The sequence below is a fragment of the Pristiophorus japonicus genome, chromosome 20, assembly GCF_044704955.1.
Source record: "Pristiophorus japonicus isolate sPriJap1 chromosome 20, sPriJap1.hap1, whole genome shotgun sequence".
Lineage (NCBI taxonomy): Eukaryota > Metazoa > Chordata > Chondrichthyes > Pristiophoridae > Pristiophorus > Pristiophorus japonicus.
The window spans coordinates 44,256,247-44,276,805 of NC_091996.1; the positions used below are offsets into that span (position 1 = coordinate 44,256,247).

The window sequence follows — 20,559 nt, forward strand, 5'->3', positions numbered from 1 at the left end:
CCGATGTCAGGCTGACCGGTCTATAATTCCCTGTTTTCTCTCTCCCTCCTTTTTTTTTTAAAGTGGGGTTACATTGGCTACCCTCCACTCCATAGGAACTGATCCAGAGTCTATGGAATGTTGGAAAATGACTGTCAATGCATCTGCTATTTCCAAGACCACCTTCTTAAGTACTCTGGGATGCAGTCCATCAGGCCCTGGGGATTTATCGGCCTTCAATCCCATCAATTTCCCCAACACAATTTCACGACTAATAAGGATTTCCCCTCAGTTCCTCCTTCTTATTAGACCCTCTGACCCCTTTTATATCTGGAAGGTTGTTTGCGTCCTCCTTAGTGAATACCGAACCAAAGTACTTGTTCAATTGGTCTGCCATTTCTTTGTTCCCCGTTATGACTTCCCCTGATTCTGACTGCAGGGGACATAAGAACATAAGAATTAGGAACAGGAGTAGGCCATCTAGCCCCTCGAGCCTGCTCCGCCATTCAACAAGATCATGGCTGATCTGGCCGTGGACTCAGCTATACTCACCCGCCCGCTCCCCGTAACCCTTAATTCCCTTATTGGTTAAAAATCTATCTATCTGTGATTTGAATACATTCAATGAGCTAGCCTCAACTGCTTCCTTGGGCAGAGAATTCCACAGATTCACAACCCTCTGGGAGAAGAAATTCCTTCTCAACTCGTTTTTAAATTGGCTCCCCCGTATTTTGAGGCTGTGCCCCCTAGTTCTAGTCTCCCCGACCAGTGGAAACAACCTCTCTGCCTCTATCTTGACTATCCCTTTCATTATTTTAAATGTTTCTATAAGATCACCCCTCATCCTTCTGAACTCCAACGAGTAAAGACCCAGTCTACTCAATCTATCATCATAAGGTAACCCTCTCATCTCCAGAATCAGCCTAGTGAATCGTCTCTATACCCCCTCCAAAGCTAGTATATCCTTCCTTAAGTAAGGTGACCAAAACTGCACGCAGTACTCCAGGTGAGGCCTCACCAATACCCTATACAGTTGCAGCAGGACCTCCCTGCTTTTGTACTCCATCCCTCGCGCAATGAAGGCCAACATTCCATTCGCCTTCCTGATTACCTGCTGCACCTGCAAACTAACTTTTTGGGGATTCATGCACAAGGATACCATCTTGCCGTCCGGAGGAGGCGGGGGTCCCCGATGGAGGCACTCTATGCGGGAGTCCTCCTATTATTCATCGGGGACTTGGCCTGGAGGGTGGTGCACGGAGCAGTGCCGTGCAACAAATTTTTAAGCCGGTTCACAAACTCCCAGGCCGCCTGCAATTTCTGCGGTCTGGAGGAGTCCGTGTTTCATGTTTTTACTGAGTGCACGAGGTTGCAGCCCCTGTTTCATTATCTAAAGGGGCTGCTCCTGAAATTCTGGCTGCACTTCAGTCCCACTCTCCTGATCTTTGGGCACCCTGTGCGGAGGGGAGCGGGTAGGTCCGAGGGCCTCCTCGTAGGACTGCTCCTGGGCACGGCCAAGGGTGCCATCAGCCTGTCCAGGCAGCGGGCGGTCGAGGGGGTCGTTCAACCTGACTGCCTGCCTCTCTTCCGCTCTTACATCCGGTCCAGGGTGTCCTTGGAGATGGAGCACGCGGTGTCCACCGGTACGCTCGCGGCCTTCCGCGAGAGGTGGGCACCGGAGGGACTGGAGTGCATCATCACGCCCGGCAACCAAATTTTAATTTGATTTTACGTTTTAAAGTTTAATTTGTTTTAATTTTTAGTGCCCCCCTCCCCTTTTATAGGGGGCACTGGAAAAAATGTGATTTTAGCGCCCAAAAAAAAACCACAAAAAAAACACAAAAAAGAAAAAAAGGGCCTTGTAAATGTCTGCTGTGTCATCCAGGGCGGGTGGCACGGTTTAATGTTTTATGTTTTACAGGTAAACTCCAAAAGAGTTTCATGCACAAGGACCCCCAGGTCCCTCTACACCGCAGCATGTTGTAATTTCTCCCCATTGAAATAATATTCCCTTTTACTGTTTTTTTTCCCCCCCCAAGGTGGATGACCTCACATTTTCCGACATTGTATTCCATCTGCCAAACCTTAGCCCATTCGCTTAACCTATCTAAATCTCTTTGCAGCCTCTCTGTGTTCCCTACACAACCCGCTTTCCCACTAATCTTTGTGTCATTGCAAATTTTGTTACACTACACTCTGTCCCCTCTTCCAGGTCATCTATGTATATTGTAAACAGTTGTGGTCCCAGCACCGATCCCTGTGGCACACCACTAACCACCGATTTCCAACCCGAAAAGGACCCATTTATCCCGACTCTCTGCTTTCTGTTAGCCAGCCAATTCTCTATCCATGCTAATACATTTCCTCTGACTCCGCGTACCTTTATCTTCAGCAATAACCTTTTGTGTGGCACCTTATCGAATGCCTTTTGGAAATCTAAATACACCACATCCATCGGTACACCTCTATCCACCATGCTCGTTATATCCTCAAAGAATTCCAGTAAATTAGTTAAACATGATTTCCCCTTCATGAATCCATGTTGCGTCTGCTTGATTGCACTATTCCTATCTAGATGTCCCGCTATTTCTTCCTTAATGATAGCTTCAAGCATTTTCCCCACTACAGATATTAAACTAACCGGCCTTTGGTTACCTGCCTTTTGTCTGCCCCCTTTTTTAAACAGAGGCATTACATTAGCTGCTTGCCAATCTGCTGGTACCTCCCCAGAGTCCAGAGAATTTTGGTAGATTATAACGAATGCATCTGCTATAACTTCTGCCATCTCTTTTAATACCCTGGGATGCATTTCATCCCGGACCAGGGGACTTGTCTACCTTGAGTCCCATTAACCTGTCCAGCACTACCCCCCTAGTGATAGTGATTGTCTCAAGGTCCTCCCTTCCCACATTCCTGTGACCAGCAATTTTTGGCATGGTTTTTGTGTCTTCCACTGTGAAGACCGAAGCAAAATAATTGTTTAAGGTCTCAGCCATTTCCACATTTCCCATTATTAAATCCCCCTTCTCATCTTCTAAGGGACCAACATTTACTTTAGTCACACTTTTCCGTTTTATATATCGGTAAAAGCTTTTATTATCTGTTTTTATGTTTTGCGCAAGCTTACTTTCGTAATCTATCTTTCCTTTCTTTATTGCTTTCTTCGTCATTCTTTACTGTCGTTTAAAATTTTCCCAATCTTCTATTTTCCCACTAACCTTGCCACCTTATACGCATTGGTTTTTAATTTGATACTCTCCTTTATTTCCTTGGTTATCCACGGCTGGTTATCCCTTCTCTTACCGCCCTTCTTTTTCACTGGAATATATTTTTGTTGAGCACTATGAAAGAGCTCCTTAAAAGTCCTCCACTGTTCTTCAATTGTGCCACCGTTTAACCTGTGATCCCAGTCTACTTTAGCCAATTCTGCCCTCATCCCACTGTAGTCCCCTTTGTTTAAGCATAGTACGCTCATTTGAGACACTACTTCCTCACCCTCAATCTGTATTACAAATTCAACCATACTGTGATCACTCATTCCGAGAGGATCTTTTACGAGGAGATCGTTTATTATTCCTGTCTCATTACACAGGACCAGATCTAAGATAGCTTGCTCCCTTGTAGGTTCTGTAACATACTGTTCTAAGAAACAATCCCGTATGCATTCTATGAATTCCTCCTCAAGGCTACCCCGTGCAATTTGATTTGACCAATCGATATGTAGGTTAAAATCCCCCATGATTACTGCCGTTCCATTTTCACATGCCTCCATTATTCCCTTGATAATTGCCCGCCCCACCGTGAAGTTATTATTTGGGGGCCGAAAACTACGCCCACCAGTAACTTTTTCCCCTTACTATCTCTAATCTCCACCCACAATGATTCAACATTTTGTTCATCAGTGCCAATATCGTCTCTCACAACTGCCCTGATATCATCCTTTATTAACGGAGCTACCCCACCTCCTTTCCCTTCTTGTCTATCTTTCCGAATTGTCAGATACCCCTGTATGTTTAATTCCCAGTCTTGGCCCCCCTGTAACCTAAGTTTGTCTTTACTAACCTTTTTCTGTTTACATATTTATAGAAGCTTTTGCAATCCTTCTTAATGTTCCCTGCAAGCTTCTTCTCGTACTCTATTTTCCCTGCCCTAATCAAACCCTTTGTCCTTCTCTGCTGAGTTCTAAATTTCTCCCAGTCCCCAGGTTCGCTGCTATTTCTGGCCAATTTGTATGCCACTTCCTTGGCTTTAATACTATCCCTGATTTCCCTTGATAGCCACGGTTGAGCCACCTTCCCTTTTTTATTTTTACGCCAGACAGGGATGTACAATTGTTGTAGTTCATCCATGCGGTCTCTAAATGTCAGCCATTGCCCATCCACTGTCAACCCCTTAAGTATCATTCGCCAATCTATCCTAGCCAATTCACGCCTCATACCTTCAAAGTTACCCTTTTTTAAGTTCTGGACCATGGTCTCTGAATGAACTGTTTCATTCTCCATCCTAATGTAGAATTCCATCATATTATGGTCACTCTTCGCACGAGATTGCTAATTAATCCTCTCTCATTACACAGCTCCCAGTCTAAGATGGCCTCCCCCCTAGTTGGTTCCTCGACATATTGGTCTAGAAAACCATCCCTTATGCACTCCAGGAAATCCTCCTCCACCGTATTGCTTCCAGTTTGGCTAGCCCAATCTATGTGCATATTAAAGTCACCCATTATAACTGCTGCACCTTTATTGCATGCACCCCTAATTTCCTGTTTGGTGCCCTCCCCAACATCACTACTACTGTTTGGAGGTCTGTACACAATGATAATCTAGATATTTTGACTGTTTCTCTCTTTCTCTCTCTCTCTCTTCCCCCCCCCCCCCGCCTACCCCCCAGGTCTTTGAAAAGATAACTCAAGGAGGACTTGTGTGTTATACCAATAGTTTTATGCACTAGCTCTGTCATAATAAACACTTACAATTGAGCCAATGGCTCTACTTCTCCCACTTTATTCTCTGTTCAGATCTCAATTTCTGTTCAGACGACTTGAAATGTTAACTGTTTCTCTCTCCACAGATGCTGCCCGACCCGAGTATTTTCAGCATTTTCAGTTTTTATCTCAATTTCTCCATATATTTAAAAAAGTAACACACTTACCTAGTATATCTAGCAAGCCATCAATAGGATCACTCTTCTTTATAATAAAACGACAGGCAACCTTTGGAAATTAATATTTACATTAATACATGAACACATATATACACATACACATGCACACACAGGTACATATCTATAGTTTCAATATCATTTTTTCAAAATTGATAAATCAGGAATTTAATTTTTTTCATATTTAAATGCTTTAATTAGATAGTTAATCTTAGTGAAGTCTGCAGTAAAAATATATTGTAGTGCTTAAATATAAATCAATCATAAAAATGACAAAACTCATCTTGTAAGAAGTAACAAACTGAGCAAGAATTCACATATATAAACCAATTCATTTAGTGCATTTAAAAAAAAAATGTTACGTGAAAACATTTTTCATTGTCCAGGAAAATTAGAATACTTACATCCACTGGATTTGGAGGAAACTGCATTGCTACAGCAGTCTTGTATGGGTAGTTGAACATTGCTAAATAAGTAAATGCATTTCGTGCCCATCCATAGAGGTGATCAACTTCTTTCTTGGATTTCATTGGTTTACACAGAGACAGTTTACTGGCGATCTTGTTCCATGCTGTAAAACACAGATTTATAAGGACGTAAATTAAATTCTACGGTTGATTTCCTTATAACTCATCCTATTATCACAACGATATGGTGAACAGGGTCTAGTGGCTTGATCCCATGCAGAAGATTTAAGTGTCAGAGAAGCCTATGATTCAAGTAAGAGATGGGAAGTAAGTGCTGTACAATGAACTACTCATACACATCAATGTAAAATAAGGTACACAACTGGTACAGTAAATTATTTCACATTAAATTCATGGCATAGCATAGAATAGAATCACTCACAGGTCAAGAGTAACTTTATTCCATTTCATAATCTAATGCAAATTCAGATGCACCCCTGACCCCAGGCCAATTTTTCAGTCTGGGGCCATGTATATAACACCTTGGCGGCTCCCCAGCTTCCATCAAAAAGTCTGCCTGGCTGCTGCAGGCCTCAGAAATTAGCATTGCTGGCAGTCTCCAATCTGCTGTAAAACAGAAAATTATTTTCGAAAGTTTGAATTTGCTGCTAAAGCAACTGATCACTCTTGTTTAGACTTTCTGGCTTTAAAATAATGCAATCCCTCCTTCCACCACTATTGCAACATTTTGCACCAGGGACAAATGGGTGTCCCTTGCATCTAGCATTATTATGGCACAAATCACAGGAAATCTACTTGAGATATTTTCCTTATTTGATCGTGCTTACAATATGCTCGCCAGTTCCTGCATATAATGATTGTGCATTTCCAGCAATATTCAGTAATAAAAGTTGAAGATAAAGATAAAAAGCCTGAAATTATACATGTCTTGTGACCCAGAAGCATATGAAATTCTTCTGAACGTGACAGGTACCCCGTACCTTGATGCTGTGCCAAAGATTCAAGCTCCTGAAAAGCTGCCCGGATTTTCGAAACACAGTCAGGTGAGTTATGTTCAAAATCCTGAGCAAAGATAAATAAAAACTATTATAATACATACCAGTGAGTTGCAGCAAATTCAAAAATTCAGTCATAGTTGAAGTAAAAAGTTGCAATTTTCACATCCCAAAGCACTTCACAGCCATTCAATTCATTTTGAAGTGAAGTCAGTTATTTTGTAGGTAAACACAGCAACCAATATGCACATCAAGATGCCAAGAACCGCAATTGTCTAATTGTCCAGTTAATCTGTTTCATGGTGATGGTTGAGGGATGAATGTCGGCCAAGACAAGAAGAACGATCCCACTCTTCTTCATATAGTGCCATGGGATCTTTTACATCCCTGAGGAGGCAGATGGGACATTGGTTTAATGTCTCATTCCAAAGGGTCAGCCTGGGTTAGGTGCTGAAGTTCTGGAGTGGAGCTCAAACTTGCAGCTTTCTTACTCAGAGGCAAGAATGCTACAAATGAGTCAAACACACACTACATTGAAAAAACATATATACTCCATTGAAATATTTTAGTACTCTTTCTAGTACTAAAGATTCTGAGAGAGACTTATGCTATTACAGGTACAATGTCCGAAATCCAGAATCCTCGGGACAGAATCCGTGCTGGTTTTTAGGTTTTTCCGGATTTCAGACAAGAAAATCAATAGTTTGAAATCAGGAATCCTCGAAATAATCCATGCCGGGTTTTGAGCGGCGAGGTCCAAAATCTGGCAAAACCTGAAATCCGGCACGGATTTGGTCGAGGATTCCGGATTTCAGACTTGATTTTCTTGTCTGAAATCCGGAATCCTTGACTAAATCCATGCCAGATTTGGGGTTTTGCCTCAAAAATGTCCAGTTTTCGGAAAATAATTCCAGACGACTATCAGCTATGCGCAAAATGTCCAATTTTTGGAGTTCCGGATTCGGGATGTTGCACCTGTATACTAAAAGTACTTATTTTAGATTATAGTATAAAGCACAATTCTCTGGTCTCTGCAACTTAATTTGTCACCAGGAGGTTTATTTGAGCAATGAAGTATCAAAAACTGATTTCCTCTCACATTGAGAAAAACCCCATAAAATTCCCATTGCTTAATCATTAAAAATCAAGCCCAGATATGCATGTGTATTGCATTCATAATGTCAGGACAAATGTTAAAGAACCTTAATAGTGACTACAGCAATGTTAACAAAATTAATACAACATGTTGTTCATAGCACCTACTGCAAAATTAAACTTTAGCAACTGTCACGTTTCTTGGTAGATCTCAAAACGTTGTGCTTTATTGAATTACATGGGGCCCAAGTTTCCACAAGAAAAAAAACGGGCGCCCCTCCGAGCTGGGCGCCCGTTTTTCGCGCCTAAAACGGCGCCTAAAAAAATTCTCGGAATTCTCCACCTACCTGTAGGTCCTCTGGCTCTCGGCGCAGCCAGCACGAGCTGTGGGGGGGCGGAGCCAGGTCCCGGCGCTGAAAACAGTGCCGGGACCTCTGCACATGCGCGCTACAGTCGGCACGCAATTGCAGTAGCTCCAGGCGCCGAGCTGTGTGGGAGGGGCCCGAAGCACGCAGCCCCTAGCCCTGGCTGAATGGCCTCACTGGGGCTGCATCAATGAGGCTCCTCCCATGGCCAGCTCCTGCTCCCCCCCACCGACCAGACCCGACACTCGCTCCCCCACCCCCACCCCCGCCGAACAGACCCGACACCCGCCCCCCCCCACCCCCGCCGACCAGACCCGACCCGACACCCGCCCCCCCCCCCCCCCCCGACCAGACACCCGCTCCCCCTGCCCCCCCGACCAGACACCCGCTCCCCCTCCCCCAGACCAGACCCGACACCCGCTCCCCCCCCCCGGCCCCGACCAGACACCCGTTCCCCCCCCGCCGACCCAACACCCGCTTCCCCCCCCACCGCCGACCAGACACCCGCCCCCCCCCCCCAACTGACCCGACCCGCGCTCCTGTTCCCCGACGCGCCCCCCCCGCTCTCTTCCTCCCCCTCCCGCTCTCTTCCTCCCCCTCCCCCTCCCTCTCCCCCCCCCCCTCCCTCTCCCCCCCTTCCCCCCTCCCTCCCTCTCCCCCCCCTCTCTCTCTCTCCCTCCCCCCCTCCCCCCCTCTCTCTCTCCCTCCCTCCCTCCCCCCCTCTCTCCCTCCCTCCCACCCCCCTCTCTCTCTCTCTCTCCCTCCCTCCCCCCTCTCTCTCTCTCTCTCTCTCTCCCTCCCTCCCCCCCCTCTCTCTCTCTCTCTCTCTCTCTCTCTCCCTCTCTCCCTCCCCCCCTCTCTCTCTCTCTCACTCTCTCTCCCCCTCCCGCTCAACGGCATGAACGGCTGCAGAATTCTCCCTGGCTGAAGCACTTTCACACAGGTAGGAAGATGGTTTATTTAATCTTTTCTTGGCTTATAAATGTTTATTCAGGTTGGATTTATTTGTATAATATTTGTAGAAGTATAAATAAGGATTTATTGTCGAATTTAATGAGTTCCCTTCCCCCCCTCCCCCCCCACCTCGTTCTGGACGCCTAATTTGTAACCTGCGCCTGATTTTTTAGTGTGTAGAACAGGTTTTTTCAGTTCTACAAAAATCTTCACTGGCTCCATTCTACTTTAGTTTGGAGTACATTTTCACTGTGGAAACTTTCAAATCAGGCGTCAGTGGCCGGACACGCCCCCTTTTGAAGAAAAAACTCTGTTCTAAACTAGAACTGTTCTACCTGACTAGAACTGCAGAAAAAAAAATGTGGAGAATTGCGATTTCTAAAATAGTCCATTCTCCACCAGTTGCTCCTAAAAATCAGGCGCGAATCATGTGGAAACTTGGGCCCATGGAGTCTACAGCACAGAAATGGGACAACTAGTCTACGCCAGTATTCATACTTCATATAAATGTCCTCCCATTCTAAATAGTTCTTCCCACGCCTGCCCCATTATGCTGCTATTCCCTCTCTCATGTATGCATCAAGCCTCCCCTTAAATAGGTCAATGCTATTTACTTCAACCACTCTGCGTGGCTGAGAGTTCCAAACCTCACCACTGTGTAGAACACATTCCATTCACAAATATCAATGTATTTTACTGCTATTGGTGACAATATTTGTGATCAAGGAAATTTAGGTTACTTTTGGAACTGCTATTGAGGGCCATGAAAGTGTCGCCCGTGAACTGTGTAAAAAATTGTAGACTGTCATTTAGCTCAACTATGTCGTGTTAGTCCTTTGCTAGTTTTCTTGAGGTTTAGTGATGTGCAAAATAAAATTGATTTTTTTTCTGATTTACTCCAATTTTACTCTTTTTGGGGGGCTCTATTTTCCTTTGATTTTCTCATGATTAAAAAAAAACTAAAATACCCCCCAAATCCTGAATTTTTAAAATCAGCAGTAAAAATTAACTTTACAAAGGTCCTTAAAGATCATTAACTCCAAACAAGGACATCTATAAGTGTAAATCTGCTTTTTGCTACTCCGTGGCAGAACATGATTTGATTCCAAACTGACAAACAGAATGCCCTGCAGAGGGCTCTGCTTAGCTGCAATGCTATCAATTTCTTAATAGCCATGTTCATTATCATATGTATAAGCATAAGAAAGTCACAACAAAAACTAGTTGTATGGTTAATGACATTTTTTTTAAATGCAGGGACACATTCGCACGTACACACATGTACTCACTTTAGTTACATCATGAAAGAACTGCCGACCATCTCCAATATTAGCTGTGGAGACCACAGGAGCGCTTGATGCCAGAGCACCCGCCACAATATTAGGATATCTTATTCTCATGTAGGCACTTAACATCCCTCCATAACTGCGAAAGGGAATTAGAACACAGAATATCAGAACTGCATTTTTTCATATTTGAGGTAGAAGACATCAATGCTGCAGAACAAAACACCTCAATTTTTTGCACTTAGTTTATGCAACAGATAAAACTCCCAAGTCAAGTTTAATCCTCAACGCAGAACTGTGTTGCTTCTGCACAAGTGTGAATTTTCGCATTTCTATTAACTGTTGTCCTCGTTACCTTTCTGGACGAGGGTGATGCCAAAGACTCATTCCTTCAGTAGCAGGTTATTGGAGGTGCTACTACAGGAAATGCAGTTAAGGAGGGTTGTTTGGTTTGCTGCTGATGGGTACCCATTTCTAAAATTCCAGGTGCAAACTACATGGGTGGAGGTAGCCAACTGAGTGATTGCAGCATCACAGATCTGCTGTACCTAGCAGCTAATGAGGACAATACTTTCTGGCCAGGAATCTGTTGCAGGCAAGTTTAGAGATGTGGTGCCCCATAAAATACCTTCCACTTATTATGATCCTTCATATACTGACTCACTTGCTATATCATAACAGGTTACATTTGAAAAGCAAAGCTGCATGATCCACAAAATGTCCTATGATCTTACCTATATTTGAAGCCTGTGTAGGAGATGCATTGTAAATACTAATCAATTTCTCTTCCAAGATAAGGAGGCCAGAGGAAGTGCAGCCACGGACCCAGGCACTTTACAACAGGTTGCATCAGCACTTGTCCTGCCCATAGCAGCAGCACAGATACCAATATCCCAGAGAATGTCATGAGTGATTTGCAACTCAAAGAAGAAGCAACAAGTGAAAGGAAAGGAAAAGAAAAGATGTGGCTAAATCATGAGTCACAACATGTATTCTATAGCTAGGCATTGGTATTCTACTGGGCCTGCCCAGGAGCAAAAGGCATTTGCCACATCCCCCATGAGCAGCCTGCAGATGCTGGTGAAGTGTGTGCAGCTGTGCACCTCTCTCATCAAATGTAGTCCTGTGTCAGTGTCCACCGGTACGCTCGCGGCCTTCCCCGAGAGGTGGGGACCAGAGGGACTGGAGTGCATCACCCCCGGCAACCAAATTTTAATTTGATGGTTTGTCTAAAGTTTAATTTGTTTATTGTGCTGGTTTTAGTGCCCCCCCCCCCCCACCCCATTTTAGCCAGGGGGCACTTGTATAATTTGTGTTTTGGTGCTCTCGGGGGAAAAGAAAAACAAGGGGGCACTTGTTTGAAAGTGTGTGGAGTGTCCCGCCCCCCCCCCTTTAATCAGGGGGGGCACTTGATTTAATGTTTTATTTTGTTCACAACAAAAGATTTGTAGTCCTGTGTGAGGGATTTATGGAAAGACAGAGTATCATGGAGTGAGTGACTTCTTAGAAATCTGCAAGACCAGGCTGAACAAGGGGAAGTGCAGCCTTTTCTCCAGAATACTGTGACTTAAGACACACAATTACTGGAGGTGAAAGACTGGGTGACTATTTGGAGATAGCAGTGACAGTGGGCTTTACCAACAGCAGAGACACTGTATGGGCTGCGTGACAGTGGGTTTTACCAACAGTGGAGACACTGTATGGGCTGCCTATCAGTGGGCTTTACCAACAGCACAGACACTATATGGGCTGCGTGACAGTGGGCTTTACCGACAGCAGACACACCGTATGGGCTGCGTGACAGTGGGCTTTACCTACAGCAGAGACACTGTATGGGCTGCTCTTCTGCCGATTGCTGGGCAGTGACATGGTAGATGGTAGTGATGTGGCAGCTTCCTCTGGAGTGCCTGCACATCCTCTCACTCTAGCTAAGACCCTTAAAAAGATTGGTAAGGTGCCCGAGAGCAGGCACACACTGGGTTCAGCTTGATTAGCGGGAATGCATAAAATGTTTAGGGGAAACAATAAAACAAGCACAGATGATCAGTGGCACGGTGCATCCATTACTGGAAAGAATTTTCAATCACAATCACATAGCCCTGAGCCAATCTCCATACCTGCACACCAACTCCCTGCACATCACTCTCCTTTTCTTCCTGTACCCCATGGAACTGCTCATCATTCTGCTGTATGCCCACTCTGAAATTGTGCAGCAAGTAATGATAATGACCTTGGAGAATTTGGCTAGAATGTAGAGTAGCCCTCAGACTGAGCAATCCAAAATGGTTGCTTCAACATCTCGGATATGCTGCACAGGAATATTTTAAATATAGCTAACAGTCCACATAGCCACCTTAGTTTCAATTTGTTTTAAAAAGTAAAGTTGAGCATCACACAGGTCATAATGCCAAAATATGAGGCAACCGAAAGTGTCACTAGTGTCGAAGGGTGTAGCAAAAATATAGCAGTAGTGGCTAGTTTTAAAACAGAACATTGTCAGTTGCACTGTGGAAATCCTGCAACACTCAGATATTGCTATACATTTTACAATGCAAACCTCATCAGTATTCAAGAACTGCAAATCTTTTATGGCACATCAAAATACCACAAGTGCTTTCGTCTAATGAATCAGTTTATGAATGTGGATGTGTGGGTGATTAATCACATTAAAAATAGTCAAAAGTAGTACAGCAAGTTAATAGGAATTTTGGAAGTGGAGCTACAATAACCCAATGAGAAATAGAACATTTTGCTTATTCTAAGAGCAGCAAAACTTTTAATTTCAATTAACTATATTCTCTTTATATTTACCTGCCACCAAATGCAATTACTGGACAGTTTTCAGCATTAAGGTTCGTTTTCAGGCTTGAAATAAGAACCGCATAATCTGCCAAGGCTTGTTCCACTGTCAAAAACTCAATGTTTGATTTTTCATACGATTTCTTGCCAAAAGGAAGGGATTTGCCATAGTATCGCTGCAGAATAAAAATGTTGCGAAAATTCTCTTATAATGCAATTCTTATATTGTTAAACTAAACTATAGATTAAAAGAATCATAAATCCTTAATTAATAAGAAACAACTATAAAATTACATTGCACTAACAGAAAAGTATCAAGGACACATGTTTAAAAATAATCAGCCATTATTAATTATACAAAATGTAACCCCATACACTATTTTTCATGCAAGCGTATAAAGCCTTTCCACCATTTACAAGGCACAAGTCAGGAGTGTGATGGAATAATCTCCACTTGCCTGGATGAGTGCAGCTCCCACAATACTTAAGAAGCTCGACACTATCCAGGCCGCTTGATTGGCACCCCATCCACCACCTTAAACATCCACTTCCTCCTCACCGGCATACCGTGGCTGCAGTATGTACCAGCTACAAGATGCACTGCAGCAACTCACCAAGGCTTCTTCGACAGCACCTCCCAAACCCGCAACCTCTACCATCTAGAAGGACAAGGGCAGCAAGCACATGGGAAGACCACCACTTCCACGTCACACATCATCCTGATTTGGAAACATATTGCTGTTCCTTCATCGTCGTTGGGTCAAAATCTTGGAACTCCCTCCCTAACAGCACTGTGGGAGTACCATCACCACACAGACTGCAGTGGTTCAAGGTGGCTCAACACCATCTTCTCAAGGGCAATTAGGGATGGGCAATAAATGCTGGCCTTGCCAGCGACGCCCACATGCCATGAATGAAAAAAAAACATATCCCTTAGTCTATCAGATCATGGCTTAGCCGATGAACCACAGAACCAATATTTTCAACAGATAAGCAGTATTCATAGACGATATAGCAGTTTACTGAAATAAAACAGAACATTTTGGAAATACTCAACAGGTCAGACAGCATCTGTGAAGAGAAACAGAGTTAACGTTTCAGGTCAATAACCCTTCGTCAGAACTGGCGACAGGTCATCGATCTGAAATGTTAACTGTGTTTCTCTCTCCACAGATGCTGCCTGACTTGCTGAGTATTTCCTGCATTTTCATGTTTTTTTATTTCAGATTTCCAGCATTCACAGTATTTTGCTTTTGTGCTGTAGCAGTTAACTGAATTCACTTGCATTTCCTCAATAAAGAGGAAAAAAATGCAAGTCTTCACTAATTCTCTTTCATGAGACCAGTATAGGAGATTTGTTGGACCCACAAAATTTCCATCATATGTCCCCATCTTGATGGCCTCAGAAGAACTGGGAGCATACTCGAAGATATACCCCAGCACCCTGTGAAGTTCAGATCTGGGATACAGGACACCAACGAGGCATCATACTCTATAAGTTTGAAGAGAATAGAGGTGGCGCCTCTTAAAGTTAGCTCCAACATGACAATCCCGTAATGTGCCCAAGTCATAGATCAATAGCTATGCATAAAACTAGCAGGAAATATTTCTAAAAGAACCTATTCGAAAACTCACAATGGGCATACCCTACTTAATAGCCACTATACAAAATCATTTGTCACCTACTTGTAAATCAACTTTGGATACAATTCAAACAAACTAATAAATAAGGTTACAATTACAGCATTAGCTTATTAATATCTTTTAGATCTTCAGACAATTTATTTCCAAGTCTCTTGGTGCTGTTGCGTATTCAGCCAGATTGGCTTTTACAAAAGGACCCAGAACTCTGAGGTAGTCGGGACCTGAAACACGAGATTCCCTATTCATCATGCATTCTGTCCACAACTTCCCAACAATGGTCTATCCAAGCAAGCATAGTGATGTGAAACCAGCTAAAAGACAAAGCTTTCACTAATCACTTCACATTGATGTACACAAAATACATACCCACACCAAATGATGTAGGAATGCTCCAGGTTGCACATTCCACATCTACAACCAGTCTTTACTGCCTTCTTCATCCATCCAGCCTCTCTGTTGTGGGGATCGATTAACCCAAAACAGGAATACTGCCGAGAAACCCGGCGGAACTGCTGATCAAATTCCAGCCCAATAGAGATTATTTTGTGACCTTGTTCTTGGTAAGGAGCCTCGTCCAGTGGTAGCATTTAGACACTACTATGTACAGTTTTCCAACCACATAACTTAATGGTTGGAAAACTATGTGCAATGTGCACTTGATTTTCTTATGTACACTATTGGCAGGAGTGCAAAGTTGGCAAAATACCCAGAGCCGTTTTTATTTGGAGACATGAGAGAGAATCTCCTCAGGGTTCTTCCAATCTCTCACCATAACTTTAGTGGAAACCTTGGAGAACCATAGTAAATGGGATTTAGACTTGGACAGGGGCGTGGAAGATCAGTTTATCAGGGTGAATATTTTGCTTTGGGGTGGGGTGGGGGGGCACGCTGGAGAGAGAAACCATCTAGCAGTCTTTAAAAGGGAAATTCTGCATGTTGAAAGAATTAACTTTAATTTATGCAGCACCTTTCATGACTTTCGGATGTTCCAAAGTGCATCCCATCCAATGAAGTATTTTGAAGTATAGTCACTGTTGTAATGCAGGGAAACATGGCAGCCAATTTGCACACAGGAAGGTACCTCAGGCAGCAATGAAAATCTGACCAGATAATCAGTTTTAGTGAAGTTGGCTGTGGGATAAAAGTTGACCAGGAAAGGTGAAGAACTCCCCTGCTCTTTTTTGAATAGTACTGCACTGAAGTGTCAGTCTAGATTATGTCCTCAAGTCTCTGCAGTGGAGCTTCAACCCATGAACTTCTGACTCAGACGAGTGCGCTAGCACTGAACCAAGGCTGTCACGCCAGAGCCGAGACAACTACCAGTGATAAACTATTTATGGTGGGCATCACAGCCAAACCCAATAAGTGAAAACTGTTGCAATCCCCTGCCACTCAACTTTGATCTGCTAGAATACACAAGAACATAAGAATTAGCAGCAGGCGTAAGTAGGCCATTCTGCCCCTCAAGCCTGCTCTGCTATTCAATGAGATCATGGCTGATCTTCTACCTCAACTCCACTTTCCTGCACTATCCCCATATTGCTTGATTCCCTTAATATCCAAAAATCTATCGATCTCTGTCTTGAATATACTCAACAACTGAGCCTCCACAGCCCTCTGGAGTAGAAACATAGAAAATAGGTGCAGGAGTAGGCCATTCGGCCCTTCGAACCTGCACCACCATTCAATAAGATCATGGCTGATCATTCACCTCAGTATCCCTTTCCTGCTTTTTCTCCAGAGAACTCTAGAGAATTCTGTAGATTCACCACCCTCTGAGTGAAGAAATTTCTCCTCATCTCAGTCCTTAATGGCTGACCCCTTATTCTGAGACTCGTTCTAGACTCCTCAGCCAGAGGAAACATCCTTCCTGCATCTACCCTGTCAAGCCCTATAAGAATTTTGCATGTTTCAATGAGATCACCTCTCATTCAAATCATTGATATAGATTGTGAACAACTGGGGCCCAAGCACCGATCCTTGTGGCACCCCATTAGTTACAGCCTACTAATCTGAAAATAACCCGTTTATTTATACACTCTATGGGCACAAGTTTCTACACGAGGGGCGCCCGTTTTTTTCGCGCCTAAAACGGCGCCGGAAAAAAAACTCGCAATTCTGGAGAGCCCTGCAGCTCCTTGTCTGTTTGGCGTGGCGCCCAGGGGGCGGAGCCTACACTCACGCCGATTTTGTAAGTGGGAGGGGGCGGGTACTATTTAAATTAGTTTTTTTCCTGCCGGCAACCTTGCCCGTGCGCGTTGGAGCATTCGCGCACGCGCAGTGTGAAGGAAAACATTTGCACTCGCCCATTTTTGTAGTTCTTTGTAGCTGTTTAATTTTTGAACATTTTTTAATAAAAGCACATTGCCATCAGCACTGAGGCTTCCTGCAGCCTTCTCACTGTCTCCTTCCCGCCCGCCGTCTGGAACGGCTTCCTCCCCCCTCCCCCCCCGCTGCGTTCGGGTGGGCCCGCACTCCCTCCCTCCCGCCATCGGGAACGTCTTCCTCCCCCCCCACCCCCGCTGTGTTCGGGCGGGTGGGCCCGCACTCCCTCCCGCCGTCGGGAACGGCTTCCTCCTCAAGAAAGATAGTGCAGGGGTCCCCTGTGGTCATCCCCCTGCAAAACAGATACACTGCTTTGAGTACTATTGGGGAGGATGGCTCATCAGGGGAGGGCAGCAGCCAAGTTCATGGCACCGTAGGTGGCTCTGCTGCAAAGGAGGGCAGGAAAAAGATTGGGAGCGCGATAGTGATAGCGGATTCGATGGTGAGGGGAATAGATAGGCGTTTCTGCGGACGCAACCGAGACTCCAGGATGGTATGTTGTCTCCCTGGTGCAAGGGTCAAGGATGTCTCGGAGCGGGTGCAGGATATTCTGAAATGGGAGGGAGAACAGCCAGTTGTCATGGTGCACATTGGTACCAACGACATAGGTAAAAAAAGGGATGAGGTCCTACGAAACGAATTTAAGGAGCTAGGAGCTAAATTAAAAAGTAGGACCTCAAAAGTAGTAATCTCGGGATTGCTACCAGTGCCACGTGCTAGTCAGAGTAGGAATCGCAGGATAGCGCAGATGAATACATGGCTTGAGCAGTGGTGCAGCAGGGAGGGATTCAAATTCTTGGGGCATTGGAACGGTTCTGGGGGAGGTGGGACCAGTACAAACCGGACGGTCTGCACCTGGGCAGGACCGGAACCAATGTCCTAGGGGGAGTGTTTGCTAGTGCTGTTGGGGAGGAGTTAAACTAATATTGCAGGGGGATGGGAACCTATGCAGGGAGACAGAGGGAGACAAAAATGAGGCAATAGCAAAAGACAAAAAGGAGATGAGGAAAAGTGGAGGGCAGAGAAACCCAAGGCAAAGAACAAAAAGGGCCACTGTACAGCAAAATTCTAAAAGGACAAAGAGTGTTAAAAAAGCAAGCCTGAAGGCTTTGTGTCTTAATGCAAGGAGTATCCGCAATAAGGTGGATGAATTAACTGTGCAAATAGATGTTAACAAATATGATGTGATTGGGATTACGGAGACGTGGCTCCAGGATGATTAGGGCTGGGAACTCAACATCCAGGGGTATTCAACATTCAGGAAGGATAGAATAAAAGGAAAAGGAGGTGGGGTAGCATTGCTGGTTAAAGAGGAGATTAATGCAATAGTTAGGAAAGACATTAGCTTGGATGATGTGGAATCTATATGGGTAGAGCTGCAGAACACTAAAGGGCAAAAATCGTTAGTGGGAGTTGTGTACAGACCTCCAAACAGTAGTAGTGATGTTGGGGAGGGCATCAAACAGGAAATTAGGAGTGCATGCAATAAAGGTGCAGCAGTTATAATGGGTGACTTTAATATGCACATAGATTGGGCTAGCCAAACTGGAAGCAATACGGTGGAGGAGGATTTCCTGGAGTGCATAAGGGATGGTTTTCTAGACCAATATGTCGAGGAACCAACTAGGGGGGAGGCCATCTTAGACTGGGTGTTGTGTAATGAGAGAGGATTAATTAGCAATCTCATTGTGCGAGGCCCCTTGGGGAAGAGTGACCATAATATGGTGGAATTCTGCATTAGGATGGAGAATGAAACAGTTAATTCAGAGACCATGGTCCAGAACTTAAAGAAGGGTAACTTTGAAGGTATGAGGCATGAATTGGCTAAGATAGATTGGCTAATGATACTTAAGGGGTTGACTGTGGATGGGCAATGGCAGACATTTAGAGACCGCATGGATGAATTACAACAATTGTACATTCCTCTCTGGCGTAAAAATAAAAAAGGGAAGGTGGCTCAACCGTGGCTATCTAGGGAAATCAGGGATAGTATTAAAGCCAAGGAAATGGCATACAAATTGGCCAGAAATAGCAGCGAACCTGGGGACTGGAAGAAATTTAGAACTCAGCAGAGGAGGACAAAGGGTTTGATTAGGGCAGGGAAAATGGAGTATGAGAAGAAGCTTGCAGGGAACATTAAGGCGGATTGCAAAAGTTTCTATAGGTATGTAAAGAGAAAAAGGTTAGTAAAGACAAACGTAGGTCCCCTGCAGTCAGAATCAGGGGAAGTCATAACGGGGAACAAAGAAATGGCAGACCAATTGAACAAGTACTTTGGTTCAGTATTCACTAAGGAGGACACAAACAACCTTCCGGATATAAAAGGGGTCAGAGGGTCTAGTAAGGAGGAGGAACTGAGAGAAATCCTTATTAGTCGGGATATTGTGTTGGGGAAATTGATGGGATTGAAGGCCGATAAATCCCCAGGGCCTGATGGACTGCATCCCAGAGTACTTAAGGAGGTGGCCTTGGAAATAGCGGATGCATTGACAGTCATTTTCCAACATTCCATTGATTCTGGATCAGTTCCTATCGAGTGGAGGGTAGCCAATGTAACCCCACTTTTTAAAAAAGGAGGGAGAGAGAAAGCAGGGAATTATAGACCGGTCAGCCTGACCTCAGTAGTGGGTAAAATGATGGAATCAATTATTAAGGATGTCATAGCAGCGCATTTGGAAAATGGTGACATGATTGGTCCAAGTCAGCATGGATTTGTGAAAGGGAGATCATGCTTGACAAATCTTCTGGAATTTTTTGAGGATGTTTCCAATAAAGTGGACAAAGGAGTACCAGTTGATGTGGTATATTTGGACTTTCAGAAGGCTTTCGACAAGGTCCCACACAGGAGATTAATGTGCAAAGTTAAAGCACATGGGATTGGGGGTAGTGTGCTGACGTGGATTGAGAACTGGTTGTCAGACAGGAAGCAAAGAGTAGGAGTAAATGGGTACTTTTCGGAATGGCAGGCAGTGACTCGTGGGGTACCGCAGGGTTCTGTGCTGGGGCCCCAGCTGTTTACATTATACATTAATGATTTAGACGAGGGGATTAAATGTAGTATCTCCAAATTTGCGGATGACACTAAGTTGGGTGGCAGTGTGAGCTGCGAGGAGGATGCTATTAGGCTGCAGAGTGACTTGGATAGGTTAGGTGAGTGGGCAAATGCGTGGCAGATGAAGTATAATGTGGATAAATGTGAGGTTATCCACTTTGGTGGTAAAAACAGAGAGACAGACTATTATCTGAATGGTGACAGATTAGGAAAAGGGAAGGTGCAACGAGACCTGGGTGTCATGGTACATCAGTCATTGAAGGTTGACATGCAGGTACAGCAGGCGGTTAAGAAAGCAAATGGCATGTTGGCCTTCATAGCGAGGGGATTTGAGTACAGGGGCAGGGAGGTGTTGCTACAGTTGTACAGGGCCTTGGTGAGGCCACACCTGGAGTATTGTGTACAGTTTTAGTCTCCTAACTTGAGGAAGGACATTCTTGCTATTGAGGGAGTGCAGCGAAGATTCACCAGACTGAT

At 44.4% G+C, this 20,559-nt stretch overlaps 1 protein-coding gene across 1 annotated transcript in view; it reads right to left on the bottom strand.

Moving 5' to 3' along the window:
- Positions 1-20,559, bottom strand: part of dpp7 (dipeptidyl-peptidase 7) — a 100,080-nt gene that overhangs the window by 38,022 nt on the left and 41,499 nt on the right. Inside the window, exons 3-7 of the mRNA XM_070862836.1 lie at positions 13,074-13,237; positions 10,266-10,401; positions 6,548-6,629; positions 5,544-5,710; positions 5,131-5,191 (exon numbers count right to left, since the gene is read on the bottom strand). Of these exons, the coding sequence (XP_070718937.1) occupies positions 5,131-5,191; positions 5,544-5,710; positions 6,548-6,629; positions 10,266-10,401; positions 13,074-13,237 (610 nt within the window). The remainder of the gene's footprint in view (positions 1-5,130; positions 5,192-5,543; positions 5,711-6,547; positions 6,630-10,265; positions 10,402-13,073; positions 13,238-20,559) is intronic.